The 17804-nt window shown below is 45.9% G+C and overlaps 1 protein-coding gene across 6 annotated transcripts in view; it reads left to right on the top strand.

Annotated features, from left to right (window-relative positions):
* Avl9 (AVL9 cell migration associated) overlaps nt 1-14798 on the top strand; it is a 38172-nt gene extending 23374 nt beyond the window's left edge. Inside the window, exons 9-16 of one of the 6 annotated variants that reach the window (XM_087210116.1) lie at nt 2037-2106; nt 2950-2996; nt 6140-6274; nt 7546-7765; nt 10099-10216; nt 11701-11754; nt 12227-12315; nt 14301-14798. In XM_087210116.1, coding sequence (XP_087066242.1) covers nt 2037-2106; nt 2950-2996; nt 6140-6274; nt 7546-7765; nt 10099-10216; nt 11701-11754; nt 12227-12315; nt 14301-14416 — 849 coding nt within the window. In that variant the 3' untranslated portion in view covers nt 14417-14798. Of the gene's footprint in view, nt 1-2036; nt 2107-2454; nt 2997-6139; nt 6275-7545; nt 7766-9860; nt 9963-10098; nt 10221-11700; nt 11755-12226; nt 12316-14300 lie in introns of those variants that run through there. The other 5 variants (XM_004872208.4, XM_087210117.1, XM_013068300.3 and 2 more) reach the window with 5 other exon arrangements.
* Nucleotides 14799-17804: the final 3006 nt, after the last annotated feature.

Below are 17804 nucleotides of genomic sequence, written 5' to 3'. Positions count from 1 at the left end.
ATGTAAATCTGCTTGTTTTTTCTGGAGGCAGTTTGATGGTACATTTAGTTATCAGGATAGTCTTTGTAGTAGGCAGCAGAAAACCCAATTTTAAGCTAATTTAATAAAAAGGAAGTGTACCAGTTCTTTCCAACTTTGGGGTTGGCTGGCCCAGTGGTTTCACAGTGTCACAGTGCTCAGTTTTCATCTTGTACAGTCCCCAGTGCTGGCTTTGTCCAGACCCTGGTTCGCCTTGTAGTGGAGAAAGGGCCAGTAGTAATTGGGCTGTTTACCTCCTCAGACATAACTGGTGGCACAGATAATACCTCTTCCCACACCATTAAATATGAATTCTTCCCTTGGGCCTGGCAGGCTGTTTGCCTGCCCTGAGTTGTTAACTGCCGTCGGAGATCTGCCTTTCCTCACTGGCTTACCCTGGGGTTCCAGGCCACTCTAGTTCAGAGGCCTGGGACTTCCCATGATTGGTGGGGGCCGCCGGCTCGGCCTCATACCCAGATCTCATCCGCCACTGCTTCTGTAAGTGAAGTTTCACTGGAAAAGAGTCACCCCCACTCCTTTGCTCTTCATGATTGCTCTCACTCTGTAGTGGCAGTGATGAGTATTTGTGACAAACCCCCTGTGGTCTGCGGAACAGAATACTTCCCAACACACCCTTATAGAAAAATGTTGCCAGCCTCCGGTTTAGACTAGTTGGGAGCCATCCCAGGATTCAGGACCAGTTTGATATGCTGTGTTACTGTGCTCAGTGGAGCAGGGGTAGGAAGGGTCTCAGGGAATGGACTATGCACCATGTCCACTCTGGCTCATTACCTTCAACTCAACAATTCTGCCCTTAGTTTAATTCTTTCCCAGAAAAATTTAAAAATAAAAAAAATAAAAATTATAGTTTTAGATCTGAGTGTGGTAGTGCATGCCTATAATCCCAACACTCGGGAGGTCGAGGCAGGAGGATCACAGTGAGTTTGAGGCCTGCCTGGGCTACATACTGAGTTCAGGGCCAGCTTGGACTACAAAGGGAGACCCTGCCTCAAAAAAACAAAGAAATTACAGTTTTGAAGAATAGGTAAGGGGCTGAATTTTCTACCTATATACTTTTTTTTTTGTTGTTACCAGGTATTGAACTCAAGTCCTACCTATATTTTTGGGGGTGGTTTTTTGTTTGTTGCTTTTGGTATCAGGGATTGAACTTGGGACCTCGTGCTTGCAAAGCAGGCAGCAGCACCACTGGGCTAAATCCCTGGCCCTCTACCTATATTCTTACTTGCAAAACTAGTGAGGACTCAACTGTGTTTTGTTAGAGATAAAAATCTGTAACTGACTTGTTTCAGTCTGGCATGCAGTCAAGGGTCATATACTACATCCCTAGCTCCCTCTAACCTCAGACCGTTTAACCATCTCCCACTCCTCCTCCTTGTTTGTTCATTTCTTTTTGTTTTTAAGTTAGTGACATTGGCACTTTGGGTGTGCACGTGCATGTGTTACTGGGGATTGAACCCAAGGCCTTTGCAATTGACCTATCTCCCCAGCCTCACTAAGTTGCCCATGCTAAACCTGAATTTGTGATCCTCCTGCCTCAGCCTCCCAGAGTGCTGGGATTACAAGGGTGTACTACCATGCTCAGCTGGCCTTGGCACTTTTTAAAGTGCCACAGTAGTGTTAGAGGATTAGAGCTGTGTGGTTGCTTTCCTGTAGCTAGCTTGGGACTAAACTTTTTCTTTAGCAAGAATGCTACACAGATGATGGTGTGTCCTCAGAGTGTGACCCAGAAGGGTCACCACTGTTTGTCTACTTCTGGGGACGCAGTTTGACCATTTGGTTGAGACGCTGCTTGTCACACTTTAGTAGGCCCAGCCATCTGTCGGTTTAGTTGCCCTTTCATGAGTACTGCCTGAGTCATGCTGATTTCTGCTATTACTTGTACATTTATTAACTGTTACTTCTCCACAGAGAACCTCCCGTTTTGTCTTTGGGGGGTTTTGTGGTACCCCTAAGTCCTCGTAGATTTCCTAATTTAATTTTGGTTGCATCTGTTTCAGGTTCTTTTTTATATCTCTCCAGTGAACAAATTGGTGGGTGTGCTGGTGACTGTGTTGTCCCTCTTTCCAGGTGAGAGAAGAGCAGTGTCTGTTCGCTCTTTATTGAACTTCACTGGGATTTGGGCTTCAAGTGATAGAAGTGTCCCCGGGCGGGCTCATTAGGATTAACACTTTCTCTTTTGTCTGGGTGTTCTCGGAATTGTACTAAACCGTGTACTTTAAAGGTTTGTATAGGGGGCCGGGGATTTAGCTCAGTGGTTTCGCCGTCTGCTGCGCGAGCACAAGGACCCAAGTTGGATCCCCGGTACCGAAAAAAAAAAAGTTTGTAGAGGGTTGCACTGTATAAGACAGAGCACACCACTCCCAGTTTCCTCCGCGCTGTCACAGCCAGGCCGCCCACCGATGTGCTATGTTTCAGGCATGATTGAGCATGGTCTCCGTGACTGTTCGCAGTACAGACCCCGAAAAAGCACCTCTGAAGACGCTGGGCTTCCGGACAGTGATCTCCCTGCAGATGACCCTCTTCCTGGGTCAGGCTCTGCTGCGGACTTTTCAAAGGCCAGTCTGGGAACTGCCAAGAGAATTGTGGCAGGAAACCATGGAGGAGGTGCTGCCATTGAGACTGAGGAGCCTTTGCTCCATGGAGCAGAGCACAGGGAAAGACAGGAACCAGACAACACCAGTCAGCATTTGAAACCTCCACCTCGTCCATCTCCAGAGTCTTCAGAAAGTGACTGGGAAACCTTGGACCCTGGTACCTTAGAGGAGCCCAGTTCAGAAGAAAGGGGACAGGTGGGGTCAGACCAGACAGACTTGCTTCCAAAGTACTCAGTGCTCTCAGACAGCCCTCCCATCACTGTACAGCCTCAGGCTAACACAGGCCAAGTGGTACTGACACCAGGACTCGTTTCAGGCTTGGAGGAGGACCAGTACGGCATGCCCCTGGCCATCTTCACAAAGGTAAGGTGTTACTGCCTTTGTTGAGGACCTAAAATGTAACTTTGAGTGTTGCATGCTTTTTTTTTGGTACGGGGGATCGAACTCGGGACCTTGAGCTTTCAAGGCAAACAGCGGAACCACTGAGCTAAATCCCCGGCCCTGTATTCTTTTTTTTTCCTTAAATTCTTTTATTGGTACACTTCAGGTATATAATATGTTTACATTTATCTTTGGGGTCTTGTACCTGTACATGATGTATCTTGGTTCTTATTTTTTTCCCCATTACCTGCCCTCCCTTCACCCCCCCCCCACCCTTCCCTATTTACAAAAGCTTTGTTTCCATTTTTTCCTTTTCTCATAATTTTTCCTTTCCTTCCTTTCCTTTCCCCTTCCCCTCCCACCACCCCTACCCCTCCCACCACCCCTACCCCTTTGGACCTTTTCCTGTTTCAAAGTATCAATTATTAGTTATTAATCCTTTTAGTCCTTATTTACACTGTCAATTTCTCAGACCAGAGAAACTATTCGGTATTTACACATGTGTCTTATTTATTTCACTTAAGAGTATGGCCTCAATATGCATCCATTTAGCTATAAATGTCTCTAGTTTCTCATTCTTTATGGCTTAGTAGTACTCCATTTTATAAAAAAAAACCACATCTTCTTTATCCAATTTCCAATTGATAGGCACTTGGGCTGTTTCCAACCTTTAACTATTAACAAACTGTCCAGCCCTGTATTCTTGATGATAGCCATTCTGACTGGGGTGAGATGATATTTCACTATAGTTTTGATTTGCATTTACTGTTTGTACTACTTTTGATAAGTGTCTGTTCACTTCATTTTCCTGTTTGGGTTTTTGGTATTAACTTTTCTGTGTATCTTTATATATTCTGAATATTAATCCTCTGTCAGAAGAGGAGCTGTCAAAGATTTTTGTAGTATGTGGGTTGTCTCTTCACTGTTGTTTCCTTTGCTGTGTAGAAGCTTTTTAATTTGTTCTAAGCCCATTTTTTTAAATTCTTGCTGTTACTTGTGTGCATGCCACGCGGAAAGTCTTTTTACCTGTGTCTGTGACATCAAATGATTGCCTTATGTTTTCCCCTGGTGGCTTCAAAGTTTCAGGTCCTATACATTAACTCTGATCCATTTTGAGTGGATTTTTGTAGGCAGTGAAAGATAGTGTCTAGTTTTAGTGTTCTACGTGTGGATATCCAGTTTTCCTAACACCATTTGTTAGAGGCCGACTTTTCTCCATGTGCATTTTTGGCTTCTCTGTCAGGGATCAGATGACCAGAGTTTCATGGGTTCTTTCAGTGTCCTCTGTTCTGTTGCATTGCTCTGCTGCTTGTCGCTGACTTGTGGAACTTCCAGATATCTTTTCTAGTTATCAATTTTTATTTTATGTCAGTGTCTTGAGAGTCTTGTTTTTAAAAATTGTGCCTTGGGGCCAGGGATTTAGCTCAGTGGTTTTGCCACCTGCTTCGTAAGCACAAAGACAGGAGTTCAATCCCCGGTACCAAAATAAAACAATGGTGCCCTACCTCAAGGTCTTCAAAACATTCTCTTAGTTTTGCAAAGCATTGCAGTTTTGCCTTTCACATTTCAAATTGATCTGGCCGGAGCGGATTCCTGCGTGAGGCTGGGCAGGGCTCCTGTTCTGCAGGCTTCCGCTCTGTGTGCGTCTGTCTGTACGCCCGAGAGTGGTCCACACGCAGTGCTGTTGCCATGGAGAAGTCCTCCTGGCTTGCTGCTGCCCCTCAGGAGTCTCCTAGCTCATTGCACTTCCACATGGACACGTGGGTGGAGGTTCGGGGTAGGGATTCCACCTAAAGCCACAGATGCATGTCAGAGTCGGCCCCTGGCCTAGGGAGACTGCAGTGCCAGACCTGCCGTCCTCAGACTGGGCAGAGAAAGCCAAGCCATAGTTGGTCCACGTGTTCTCTGGGTGTCACCATGCCCTCACGCCCTTCAGCGCAGCAGCTCCGGGAGCTGCAGTGTGCAGAAGCCTCCTCCACTCTTTCTCCACTGGGCCCTGGGGTTGCTGCCCCTCCCAGCTACCATGGGCAAAACTGCAGAACCTGCGGGTGAACATCACGGTGATGTGTGCTCGGTCCTTCTTCTGTGTTATTGTGTTTTGTCTTTTTTAACCACTGTACACTGCAGTTTCCAGTGTGGAGGTGAAATTGTCCTAGGAGAGTGGAAAGCCAGGAAGGGCTTGGGTGTGGAGGCTGCTTCCTGTGAGGGGCCTGTGCTCTTCCACTGCTGTGCCTTCGGGCTATTAGAGAACAAGCTGAACGGATCAGATGGGTGGCAAAGCTTTAAAAGTATTCTGAGGACTGCTGTTTGAACAGTTTATAAACATGAAATACTGCCACATAGTCCAACAGTCAGTTTCCAGAGCATCTATGATAAAATGTCTCTGTGGCAGGGAGTGTAGCGTAGCGGCAGAGGTTGTGCTGAGAGCACACGGGATTTGGTATCCGGCACCAAAAAACAAGATTTTAAAAAATCTTTCTGCCAGATTTGGTGCCTCCCATACACTTACAATCCCAGCACTTGGGAGGCCAAGGCAGAAGTGGTAAGAATTTGAAGCTAGCCTGGGCTACAAACCAAGACCCTGCCTCAAAAAAATGTCTCCTGCCGGTGTGGTGGTGTGCCCATAATTACTGCCAGTGTCATTTTTCCTTTAACTAGAAGCAAATATCTTGACATATTTTTGCATGGTTTTTTTTTTTTGGTACGGGGGATCGAACTCGGGTCCTTGCTCTTTCGAGGCAGGCTCCGGAACCACCTAGCTAATTCCCCGCCCCTTGCATGGTTTTTAACAATAGAGCAAAACAGTGCAGTGCTTTGCTGTTCTTGTAGTAGTATTTTGGAAGTTATGTAGAGATACATGTGTTTAAGTTTTCTACTAAACAACATACGGTACTTTTTAAAGGGCTTAACTGTTTTCTCAATGTTAAAGTCCAGTTCATTACTGTAGAGGGTCTAACATTGAACCAAAAACAAAGTGGTCCGGGAAAACAAGCTTCATGTTAAACCACCTCACCAGTGTCTGGCCATTCGTACAGAAGATCAGCTGGTTAGAAACCAGACTCACTGCCTCTGCTGCCGTAGCTTTCTTCCCTTGCTGATGTTTCTGGTGCTCTTGTGACCCCTAGGGATATCTCTGCTTGCCCTACATGGCCCTGCAGCAGCACCACCTTCTCTCTGATGTCACCGTTCGGGGATTCGTTGCTGGAGCTACTAACATCCTTTTCCGACAACAGAAACACCTCAGTGATGCCATTGTGGAAGTATGTTTATGTCGGAGCGCATGTGCTCGGCCCTGCTGGCCCCTTTGTTCCTTTCAGAAATGTAGTTATGAAAATACAACAACAACAGTAATAGTAGGGTAATAATTGCTTGGTGGGTCGGGTGTCCCAAGCGCTTTGTGTACGTGAACCTTTGAATTTTCGTAATAGCCCTTCAAGGGGGCAGTGAGGGAGAGGGACTAGTAGGCAGAGCTGCTGTTCTGTGTACATCCGAGGAAGCAGAGGCGCCTAGGACACAGGTAGCCAAGGACCTACCGAGCAGTGTGAGCCTGCCGTGAGCTCACTCAAACACTTTGAATCCTTCTAGCCTATTTAGTGTTCTCTTAATACTCACAAAGCTAAGAGTACCTACTTGACATCGTATTAGTATATTAAAATTTTAAATAGTTTAATTTTATAATTGAAGTAATTTTTTTTAAAAAAAAATTTTAGCTGCACCAAGGTTTTTGTAGTTTCTGACACAAAGTACAGAGTTTATGGGAAAATGGTTATAATATAGGAAATGAAAAATCCAAGACTTAAAATTATATTTATGTTGATCTCAAATTTGAGGAAGGAAAAACATATACACCATGCAGGATAGGAGGTGCAGATGACAACTTTGGTCCATGCCAGTGGGGAAGCTGGAGCAGGCTCAGGTGTTTATTATTTTACTTCAGAGCTAAGTGGTAAGCAGGGCCGGGGATTTAGCTCAGTGGCACCGTGCCTGCCTCGCAGAGTTCGATCCCCGGTACCCAAAAAAACCAAAAAACAAAGCAGTAAGCTACATATATTTCTCTGTATATCACAAAAATATTCTAAAGTATGTATTCAAAAGGAAAACTTTATACTTAAATTCATTTCTGTGGGTGAGATAAAAGTGATTTTATTGTATGTACATGTATCTATTTTCCAGAATGCAATCAGCATGAATTACTTTTATAATTCAAAATAATGTGTTTAGGGCCAGGGATTTAGCTCAGTGGTTTGGCCGCCTGCTGCACAAGCACAAGGACCTGAGTTCTATCCCCAGTACGAAAAAAAAAAATAATGTATATATACATATTTTTTCTAAAACACAGAAAATAAACTTTTTTTTAAAATGCAAAACGAAAAAAGCTTTAGTGTGACAGCCTGTCTCTTTCTTAGACTCAGCCCTTGGAGTGCTGTTATTCGCATTCTTTATTCCGGCTCCAGCTTCCCAGTAGGTGCTCCTAGCAGGTGGCGTGGGCAGCTGCCTCTGCCCAGACTGACCTGCACCACGTGCCCTTCAGGTCGAGGAAGCTCTGATCCAGATCCAGGACCCCGAGCTCAGGAAGCTGCTTCACCCGACCACCGCGGACCTCAGGTTTGCAGATTTCCTGGTGAGGCACGTGACTGACCACCGGGACGATGTCTTCCTCGATGGCACTGGCTGGGAGGGAGGCGACGAGTGGATCCGGGCCCAGTTTGCTGTCTACACCCATGCCCTCCTGGCTGCCACGCTGCGTCTAGGTGAGACTCGGGTACACTGCCACCATCCTGTTGTAACATCCATGATGCTTTCAGCTCCACAACCACATACTTACTGTAGAAACCCACTGCTCCTCATACAGAGATTCTTCATACTTTGAGTACTTTGTGTCCCTCCAGACCTTTTGCTTTGCATGTATTTTGGATTTGCACACCATGTCTGTTTCCCACGGTGTCTCTGGTACTCCTTTTGCAAAGCTGGATCTCTTTAAATGTGTTTTCTGAAACTTACTTTTTCTTACTTTATAATAGAAACACAAGCCTATATGAAGACAGTAAATACTGATTTTTGTCACTCAGTGAAAAAAACATTCTGAGTGAGTAAACCTTCAAATTTATACCCAATCTAAGGTATATTCTTGTGCCTATCAAATGGCTAAACTGGGGCAAGGAAAACAGATTAACTCATGTTAAAAGTAATTGCTCTAGGAGCTGCATATAAAGTGAAATTGAAGTTCTGCAATGAGCTTTTCAACCTTAGATGTTTGGCAGATACTCGGTAGTTTTGCTGTTGTTAATAAAAGAATGTTGAGCTTGAGTTTTTCTCTCTTCAGTTGCCACTATTTTTTTAAATTGTGAAGAAATACACATAACAAAATTTACCATCTGGCCTTTTTTGTTTTGTTTTTGTGGAGCTGAGGATTGAACTCGGGGCTCTCACACTGAGCTATATCCTCAGCCCTTTCTGGTTTTGATTTTGAGACAGAGTCTCGTTATGCAGTTCAGGCTGTCCTTAGACACACTGTGCAGCCCAGGCTGGCCTTGAACTCGAGGCAGTCCCCTTGCCTCAGCTTCCCAAGTGCTGGGATCACAGGCGTGTGCCACCACACCCAGCCTCAGCCCTTTTTTATATTACTTCGAGACAGAGTCTCACCAAGTCACTAAGTTCCTAAGCTGGGCTGGAACTTGCAGTCCTCCTGCTTTAGCCTCCGGAGTGCTGGGGCTACAGGCATGCACCACCATGCCAAGCTTAACGTTTTTAAATATATAATTCCATAGTGGCATTCAGTGCATTCCCAGTGTTTTGGCAGCAGGTTTTTAAATCAGCACCACCACCACCACCTCTGAGGTTGGCTCTCCATGTGATATATATTTATATATGGATTTTTAAAATCCAGGCTTTGGCTATGTTCATCATTTGTAAAGGGAACCTAACAACCAAGTCCTCATTCTTAGTGGGATAATTTCTGCTGCATCAATAATCTGACCCAGGTTCTTTCAGCAGTCTACCAAAAAAGTGTCTTTGGCTTCAAGAGTAATTAATTTACCTTTGTAAAATATCTCTCCGGAGCCCAAAACACACTGAATAATAATATTAGCTAGCTTTTTATTTTATCATTTAAAATATGTAGGGATTTCTTCTAGGCACTTTACACTTGGTAATTCATTCCATCCTCATCAGTCCTGGAGGTGGGTCCCTGTCCTCCCCAAGGTAGGGAAGAGAGTGAGCAGCAGGAAGCTTCGTAGCTTGCACATCGAGGTGGTTAGGAAGCGGAGGTAGCATCTAAACCCAGTCTGGCTCAGGCCATACCCTTACCTGATCGCGAGAAAATTGAGCCCAATGAATTGCTAAGAGAGACGTTCTTAGAAGAACACTTTTGTGTTAGAGATGAAACTGTGTATTTCTTACTCTTCCTTTCTCAGCCACAGACAGTACCTTATTGTGCCTTCAGAGCAACATGTAATCAATACACAAGGGATGATCAAAGTGTACAGTAAATGTTTAAAATTTATTACAGTAAGACGCATTACCATGAGCCCTCAGAATGCTCCCCATCAATTAAAAACACACACATCCCACAGTTCTTCCCACTTTCTGAAGCAGTTCTGGAAGCCTTTCATGAGTGTCTTTATGAAGTGTGATCAAAAATATGGTGAATGCTGCTACCAAGTGGTATTTAGCAGAAAGGTGGGCTGGTAAAAGCATGACAGTTGACAGTGTGTCCTCCTCCACCTTGTTCACCGGATCTACCACCGTGTGACTTCTGGTCTTCCCCAACATCAAAATGACCATGGAAACATGTTGGAGTTGTGAGGAACCTTGGAAAATATCTGGCTCAACCCTCTTATTTTCCAGTTAGGAAAATGAAGTTCTGAGTGATTAAGTGACTTGCCAAAGACCACATAGCTTCTTAACAGGATTTCTGGAACTAGACACAAGTTTCCTGACATCTGGTAGGCTATCTCTCAAAAAAAAAAAACAAAACTGGGAGGTTGGGTGGATAAAGCCATTCTGTACCCCTTTGTGGTTGTTAACCTTCGTATCCCTGAATGGCACGGTCCAGCTCAACTTCTTTCAAATGTTTACTTGACAGATAGTGAAAAGATACTGTCGGACTACGGGACCACTTTTGTTACAGCGTGGAAGAATACTCACAACTACAGGGTATGGAACAGCAACAAGCACCCAGCACTTGCAGAAATAAACCCCAAGTAAGCGCATCTTCTGGAGACCAGTAGACACACTACATAAACCGGTTGCTTTACCAAGGCCCAAAACAAAGAGAGTCTTGTTTTTGATACTGTGAGCTTCTTCAAGAATCATTGTAAGTGGGTTAGAAAGAGAAGCAAGGTAAAAACAGCTCTCGTATTCTAAAGTTCTACACAGAAAGCACAGGGCACAGTTCAGAGGGCAGCTACTGCCACCCAGTGGTGCTGCCGTGATGGTTTGCCCCCTTTCCTTGAGCCTTGCCTCAGCAGAGTGCTCGCCCAGGGAGAAGCCTGGAGGCAGCGCCGTCATACCTCGCACTGCACACAGCTCGCACACTGCTCTTGGGATGCTGATTGGACAGAGGCTTCCCTCTGCAGGGGCAGAAGAGGCACACTACACTGATGCGGCTGCAGAGTAGCATCCGGGTGTGTGTAAGGCAGCCGAGGCGAAGGGGATCGACTGGGCACGGACTTTAAATGGTGGGGGTTTTTTGGTTCTTTTTTTTTTTTTTTTTGTACCAGGGATCGAACTCTGGACCTTGCACTTGCACTTGTGAGATGCAGTCTCACTGTACTGCCCAGGCCGACCTCAGCCATAGGTTAAAGCAAACCCATTTGGTCCCATTTGTTTGTTTTTTTAATAATTGTTTTTTTCTTTTCATGTAATAAACGTGCGGAAGTAAAACTAATGAATTTCCCTACTAAATGATAGCACCACTTTTAAGAACTGCATTTTTTTTTTCAAGGCAAGGTCTCACTGTGTACCCCAGGTTGGCCTCAAATTCACAGTGATCCTCCTGCCTCAGCCTCCCAAATGCTAGGACCACGGATATGTGCCACTACACCCAGCTAAGAACTGCATATTGAGTTGCTTTTATTCTTTCTCCTTTTTTTGGACAAAATGTGGACTTTTCTGGTCCATCCATAATTCTCTTCATGACCAGTACTCCACACTTGCAAGATGAGCAGGATCAAGATGCAGTCCATGACCATGACCTAACTAAATCAGTGACTTCCCTGACTGTTCTAGGAAGCTTTTAACCTGCTGATGCCTAGGCGCAGTGCACAGACCTGTAGACCCAGCTACTTGGGAAGCTGAGGTGGAAAGATCACTTGAGCTCTGGAATCTGAGGCCAGCCTGGACAAGAGCGGTCCTGTCTCAAGAAAAAGAAAAAGAAATGTTGATACTTGTGCCCCCACCCTCAAGCCAGTAGGCCAGAGTGTCGGGATGGTACTGACACACACACTCACATGCACGCTCACACTCTAACAGGGAGGAGACTAACGTCAGGAGGGTAAGTGCACTCTGACTCGCGGAGCATAAGCAGAACGCTGGGATCCAAGCCTCATTTCCTTACAGCAAATCAGCACAGCCACTGAGCTGTGTGCCCCTGAGGGATGTACTCATACTTTTCCTGTGCCAACTCCTCACAGCTTTACTGGTTAAAAACCGCTCATAACCTAAGCTCACACTTTTTGTTTTACAGCCATCCATTTCAAGGGCAGTACTCCATGTCAGACATGAAGTTAAGATTCTCACAGTGAGTACTTAGGAAAAACACAAGGAAAGTTCTTCTGAGTTTATGCCGTGTGTTTCGCTGCTGATTAGGAATTTCGTTTCCCTAATAGACTTGTGCTTCAAATAGTAACCACATATGTGCATAACATTCTCTAGCTCGGCAGCGTGTGTGTTTCAAGTAAAAACAGTCCTGTTCCATAGAATGGTGTGAACTAATAGCAGGACTTGCCAGTATTTGGGTGAAATGCCTTAGCAAACCATGTCTTTCGAGGAGATTTAACCATACTTATGTCCTCCCCGCTTTTTGGTTCATCTTCATTTTTTTACTCTATTCTGAATATACCTTTAGAAGATTCATAAATCAATTTTCATAATAGATAATAATTCATCCTCTCAGTAATTCTGGTTTGGGGTGGTTGTAGAGTGGTTAATGTATGGGCATGCGTGTGTAAGATGTTTTTTCAGTTGTATTAACACTTCTCTCCTTTATTCAGTTCTGTTCAGAATAGTGAACGTGGCAAAAAAATTGGAAACGCCATGGTCACAACCAGCAGGAATGTGGTACAAACAGGAAAAGCTGTGGGTAAGGCCTGCCGTTAGCTAGGAGCAGACCCAAGTCCTACAGACCCACTTTGTTCTCAGCATGTAATTGATAAAAGGATATGGTTGTGGAAATCTTTGCATCACATAATAAAACTCTGTGTTGTTTAACAAGTTATTGTGATAGCAGATAATTTCATGCATCTGAGGGATAGTAGCCAGATATCCCAGTAAGTGCACTTTCTGTTCCCAGCTTGGTTGAAGCCTCATGAGAAGTTTTCCCTGGTCATTGGGCTGCACTGGTTCTTTATAGACAGCAGCTTCTCATAATAGAGTAGCCCAGAGGAGCTGCTGTCTGCTAAGGTAGTATCACTCAATAAAGAAAATTAACAAAACTACAGTTGATTTTTTAAAAATCTATATTTTTCCTTTTTTTTTTTTTGCTACCGGGGATTGAACTCAGAACCTCACACTTGCAAGGCAGGCGCGGCACCACTGAGCTAAATCCCCAGCCCTAAAAATCAATATTTATAAAACTTCTATCAACTGATAGAGAAGAGACAATGACCACCATAGGAATGAAGAAGGGCGGATGGGTGTGGTGGCACCAGCCTGGAATCCCAGAACTCAGGAGGCTGAGGCAGGAGGATTGCCATGAGTTCAAGTACAGCCTGAACTACATAGCGAGATCTTGTCTCAAAAAACCAAAAAAAGAGAAGGGACATCACTACAGATCTTACGGAAATTAAAAGGTTAGGGGGTATGGTAAATAATTTTATGCCAACAAATTTGACAACGTAGATAAAATATAAAAATTATTTGAAAGACTCAAATTACAAAACCAGTGCAGTAAGAAACAGAAAATCTGCAATGCTCTGCAAATAAAATGGAATACAAAATCTAAAATCTTGTCACAATATTTTTCATTTGTTTGACTTACAAGCTAGGCACAGTAAGAAATTAATAAGAATGTTAAAATGGAACCCGGGTACAAATACTGTCTACTGTATTAAAGCTATTTACTGTGTTGTGGGGTTGCTATAATGAAAGTGAGTTGAGTGTGATCCTCTCAGAAGCTCTGGCACCTCCACCCTTCACGCGAGGAGCGCCTGCCGGCCCCACTCTGCCAGTCCAGGGCAGCACCACTGCTCCTGCCCTGGACCGGGCACGAGGCAGCCCCAACGGTCGGGGTCCTGGCAGAGTACGGCCTGCACCTCAGGGCCACGAGGAAAGGACTCAGTGCAGGCGCCAGGCAGGCAGTGACCCCACCTGCTCAGGGCAGCGTGCAGCTTAAGGCTTAGAAATTATTTCTGGCATTTTCCATGTAATATTTTCATACCATAAGTAACTGAACCCGTGGAAAGTGGAACCACGCAGAAGGGAAGACTGCTGTGCCCGGGTTTCAGGGGTGCTGCTGCCAGCATTAAACCCTAAGACCACGTTCTCCCACGTTCCTCTGCGTAAGAGTAGATTCAATTTGTATAATTTGACAGCCTCAACTTTTTTTTTTTCTTTCTGGGGGCGAAACTCGGGTCCTCGGGCTTGCGCAGCAGGCGGCAAAACCACTGAGCTCCATCCCCGGTTCTGACAGCCTCAACTTTTGAGATGTTCTTTAGAACAAAATAGACCCGAGCCAGGTCGAGTGCTGTATGGCTTCAATGTAGCAGTTTTAGATGCTAAAGCCAAACTTCTCCCAGACTGCTTAACCTCGCTTCCCTGTGCAGGTGGAGTTGGTCATCAGCTCAGTGTTTAAGGTCCAGAGAGTGTTAGCTTCTTAAGCAGTCGGGTAATTCTCAAGCACAGCCAGCCTTGCTAGCACAGATCGATGAACTCCTCAGATGACGAGAGTGGGCTCCGACACCAGGAGCCGTCCTGTTTGCTATGGAAAGGGACAGGGACTATTTTGAAATTAGAAAATTCACTGTTTTATTAACTAACATATGGGGGGGGGTTACCATTTATTGATAAACCCTCCTCTTTCGCAGTTCCGTAACATATTCACATGGTTTTTCCTCTTCTTCCTACCAGGCCAGTCAGTTGGAGGAGCTTTTTCCAGTGCGAAGACAGCGATGTCCTCATGGCTTTCAACCTTCACCGCCTCTGCCCCTCAGAGTCTCCCCGAGCCCCCCGATGGGAAGCCCTGAGCCGAGCCAGAGGCCATGTCCTTTCCGGGTGTGAGTGCCCCTGGCCACCCGGGCCTGGGCAGGTGCGCTGTGTGTGGAGCCTGCAGGCGCTGAGGAGGCAGCCCGGCCACGGCGGGGACACTCGGGGACCCCAGGTCAACCACTTTCCCTTCATTCTGAGCCGGAGACTCGCAGTGAACCTTCCAGTGATTCCTAAGTTCTGAGATTGTGCATCTGTTCACTTGAGAAAAATGTGTATGTAAATTTTGTTCTGTTTTGCAGTCTGAATATATAGATGCCTGTTATAATTTACATTTGCTAAAATTAAGTTATATTACTATTCCTAATTTCTCCAATGTTAACTGTAAAATGTGCTTATCAAGGTAAAGGGCCGTAAACCGTTTGAGCTCTGGGATTTCTGTTGCCGGTCCACAAAGCACACTGACCCTTTCACTCCCAAGCACTGCAAGCCGGCGGGAGTGGCGTGGGGCTTCTGCTTCAGGGCGGGTTTGTTCTCTGAGAAGTCCCGTGCCAGCGTCACCTGTTGTCTGTAAGGAATGCTGGGGTTCCAGGTTACGTTGGCTTTATCCTGTACGAAACAGTTACTGTGAGTGAGTAGTAACCCTAAGGCATGCGAAGTGAACATAGGGCGTAATCTGAACCTCTCAGTTTCCTAATTTGTGTTTGAACACAACTCCAGCACACCTAAAAGCATGCTTCTGTTTGAGCATAATAACTCGAAACTCAGCGGATACAGTGAGGGCTCACCATGAGAACCCCATTGATTCCCTCCTAAGTAACAGCAGGAAACCCTGAAAGGTTCTCTAGGTTGTGCTGAGACCATCATCCCAGGGCTGCACCGAAGGTTGGAGTGCGGTGGTGTGCTCCGGTGTGCTTGTCGCCCCTCGGGCCAGCAGCTTGCTGTACGTGTGGCCTAGCGCCCCCTAGGGCCCACCCAGCCAAGAGGCTGAGGACCCTTCCACTGGTACCGGACTGGTGTTTGGGGTGGAGTCCCGTCTCTTCAGAAGCAGTCCTGCCGATAGCTTTTAATCCACAAAGTCACATGAAATTACATTTTGCTCACTGGTTCTCCATTTGAATGTGTATTTTGAGTCTTCTACTCATACTTTTAGTTGTTTAATTCTCAAAGTGGACACTTCGGCGTTCAGCATAAAATGAGCACCTCAGAAGAGAGGTGCTGTCGAGACCCACCTGTGCTTCGTGGGAGAGGGAAGTTCTGAGGCCATTGCTGAGGGCAGGGTGCCTGGCCCTTGCGAGCCCACACGCCTTGGGCTAGCGGCAGTCACGGGCCATCTTGTGACATCACCAGAAAGGGGGTCTGTTGGGGCCTCGCTTTCTGCTGTGATCCCTGAGGACTTGCGTCCAAGAACTGCCTGACTAGGCCCAGCCTTTGCAGGTAGGCGGGCACATCTGCAGCCTGTCAGTAGCCTCCGTGCTGCCCACACAACTTAAAAGTAGCATTTGGAAAAAGACTCCGGTGTGCATACTCCTTTAGGCACCCTAACGACAGCGGCACGGAGGAGGAGGAGGTACGGCTACAGGCGTGGAGTAGGGCAAGAGGCAGCTGCAAATCGCAAGGGCTTCCCGTGACCTTGCCTATGTGCGTGCCTCCTGGGACCAGTGGGAGTAATCTGTCCCCAGGTCCCCTCCTGATTCACTGGCCCCCGACCCCTAAAATAGTTCTCATTGATTTTTGCTTTACGTTACAGCAGCTCTTTTTCTTTGGCAGCAAACCGGAGCGTAGGATGTCGTTTCCTCGGGTGTCTGCTTTCCAAGCTCTGTTACTAAGCATTTAATGTTTTTAGAGTAACTTCCTTCAGAAAGCCACAGAGAAAGCAGATGAGGAGGAGGAAGAGGTGAGTTGTTTCATGGCTGAGGAACAAGGTACTTAAAGTCTGAATGAGCATTTTGAGAGCAGTATTTAATCTGCTGAGAGAATTCTTTAGAGTGAAGTTGGAATTTTAGTCTGCTGGCTTCAAGTTTCTATATGAAGCTGAGGTAGTGCCTCCCTGGCAGGCAGGTGTTGCTGCAGTGTTGTGTTCTGTGGAGAAAACTTTTGGGAGAGTTCCACCCATTTGCCCTTTTCCAGCCCTCGTCCCTGTCCCTAGCGCAGGCCGGTGGCCCTGCAGGGCGTGGGGACTGCCGTCAGGGTTCGCCTGCGCTCTGGTCGGGTTGGTGCACCGCTCGGGGCTTCCCACTCACGGCGTGACGGCGTTCCAGCCCCTCAGGCTTCTCGGCGCAGGAAGTGCGTTCTGTAATGTGCAGCCTTCCCGAGACAGAAGGAGGCGTGCGGCTTTATTCTTTCCATACCTGTAGCTGCACTTGGCTTCCTGTGTCCATTACGAAGGAGGCGAGCTCCCTTGTGTGGTGGCTCCACATTAAAAGACCACGTCTAAGCGTTGGGTATATTTTGTAAACTTCTAAATACATTTGTATTTCTGTGCTGTTCAAAAGTTTACCTTTTTACTTATACTAATTAACGATATAGAAACTGTATGTTTAAATCATGTAAATTTAGAGGGTTTTCCCAGTCTTGTTTTTTATCAGCTTCTCACACATGGTATGCTGCTGAAATTTTTTTCTGTGCAATATAAACTTCTGAACATTTCAGTCAGGTACTGAGCCAGAAAAGGTCATGGAAGTTTTCAAAAAGCTTCTTTGCTTAAATATTTTGTTGTTTTTGCAAAATATTACTACTTTATAGCTGGAAAAATAAGATCAAGATTTACATTTTTAAGCCACTTGGTCATCAGTTCCTAAATTTAGGAAGCATTTGATTAATAAGTTGATGAACGTACCTAGTGGTCACAAAAATATAGGTTAAATGTTTGAGTTTCAAGGCTTTCTACAAACTGTTTCTAAGGAAGTTTAGCTGCGGCATATGTTTTGATCAGAAAGGTTTTCGTTGTTGTTGTTTTTTTGCTCTAGGATTATAATTTGTTCTTTGTTGTCATTAAATGTTAAAATCACAGATCACATCTAATCATACTGGATTGTAAAACTTATACTGTATCTAAGAGGACAGAATGAAGCTGCCCTCTGTGCTGCGTGCGCCTGTGCGGGCTGGTGCCTCCTCGGACCTGCTCAGGGTGTCTTGGCTTTCGGGTGGCGATATCCCCAAGAACCCCCGGCGCTCCCGTGGGGCCCTGAGGTTGCAGTGATGCGCAAAGTGCGGAAGAGATGGCTCTTACCTCGATGGCTTAGCGCACCATGGGCAGCCCCGAGAGCCGCGGCACCCCTTGTTTGCCCGGGATACGCTTGACAACGGCCCCGACATTTCCACTGAGGACTCGCACGTCGTCTTCCGTACCCCATCCCCTGTGCAAGAAACACGCCTGTGACCCCGGAATGTGTGCGTCCTGCAGTGACCCTACAGGCCGGAGCGGAA

Source organism: Heterocephalus glaber, unplaced genomic scaffold, assembly GCF_053883595.1.
Source record: "Heterocephalus glaber isolate CG9 unplaced genomic scaffold, H.glaber_assembly_v1.0 deba00001111, whole genome shotgun sequence".
In the NCBI taxonomy this organism is placed as follows: domain Eukaryota; kingdom Metazoa; phylum Chordata; class Mammalia; order Rodentia; family Bathyergidae; genus Heterocephalus; species Heterocephalus glaber.
Note: the sequence above shows the minus strand (reverse complement) of the source record. Positions and strands in the feature narration are given on the sequence as shown.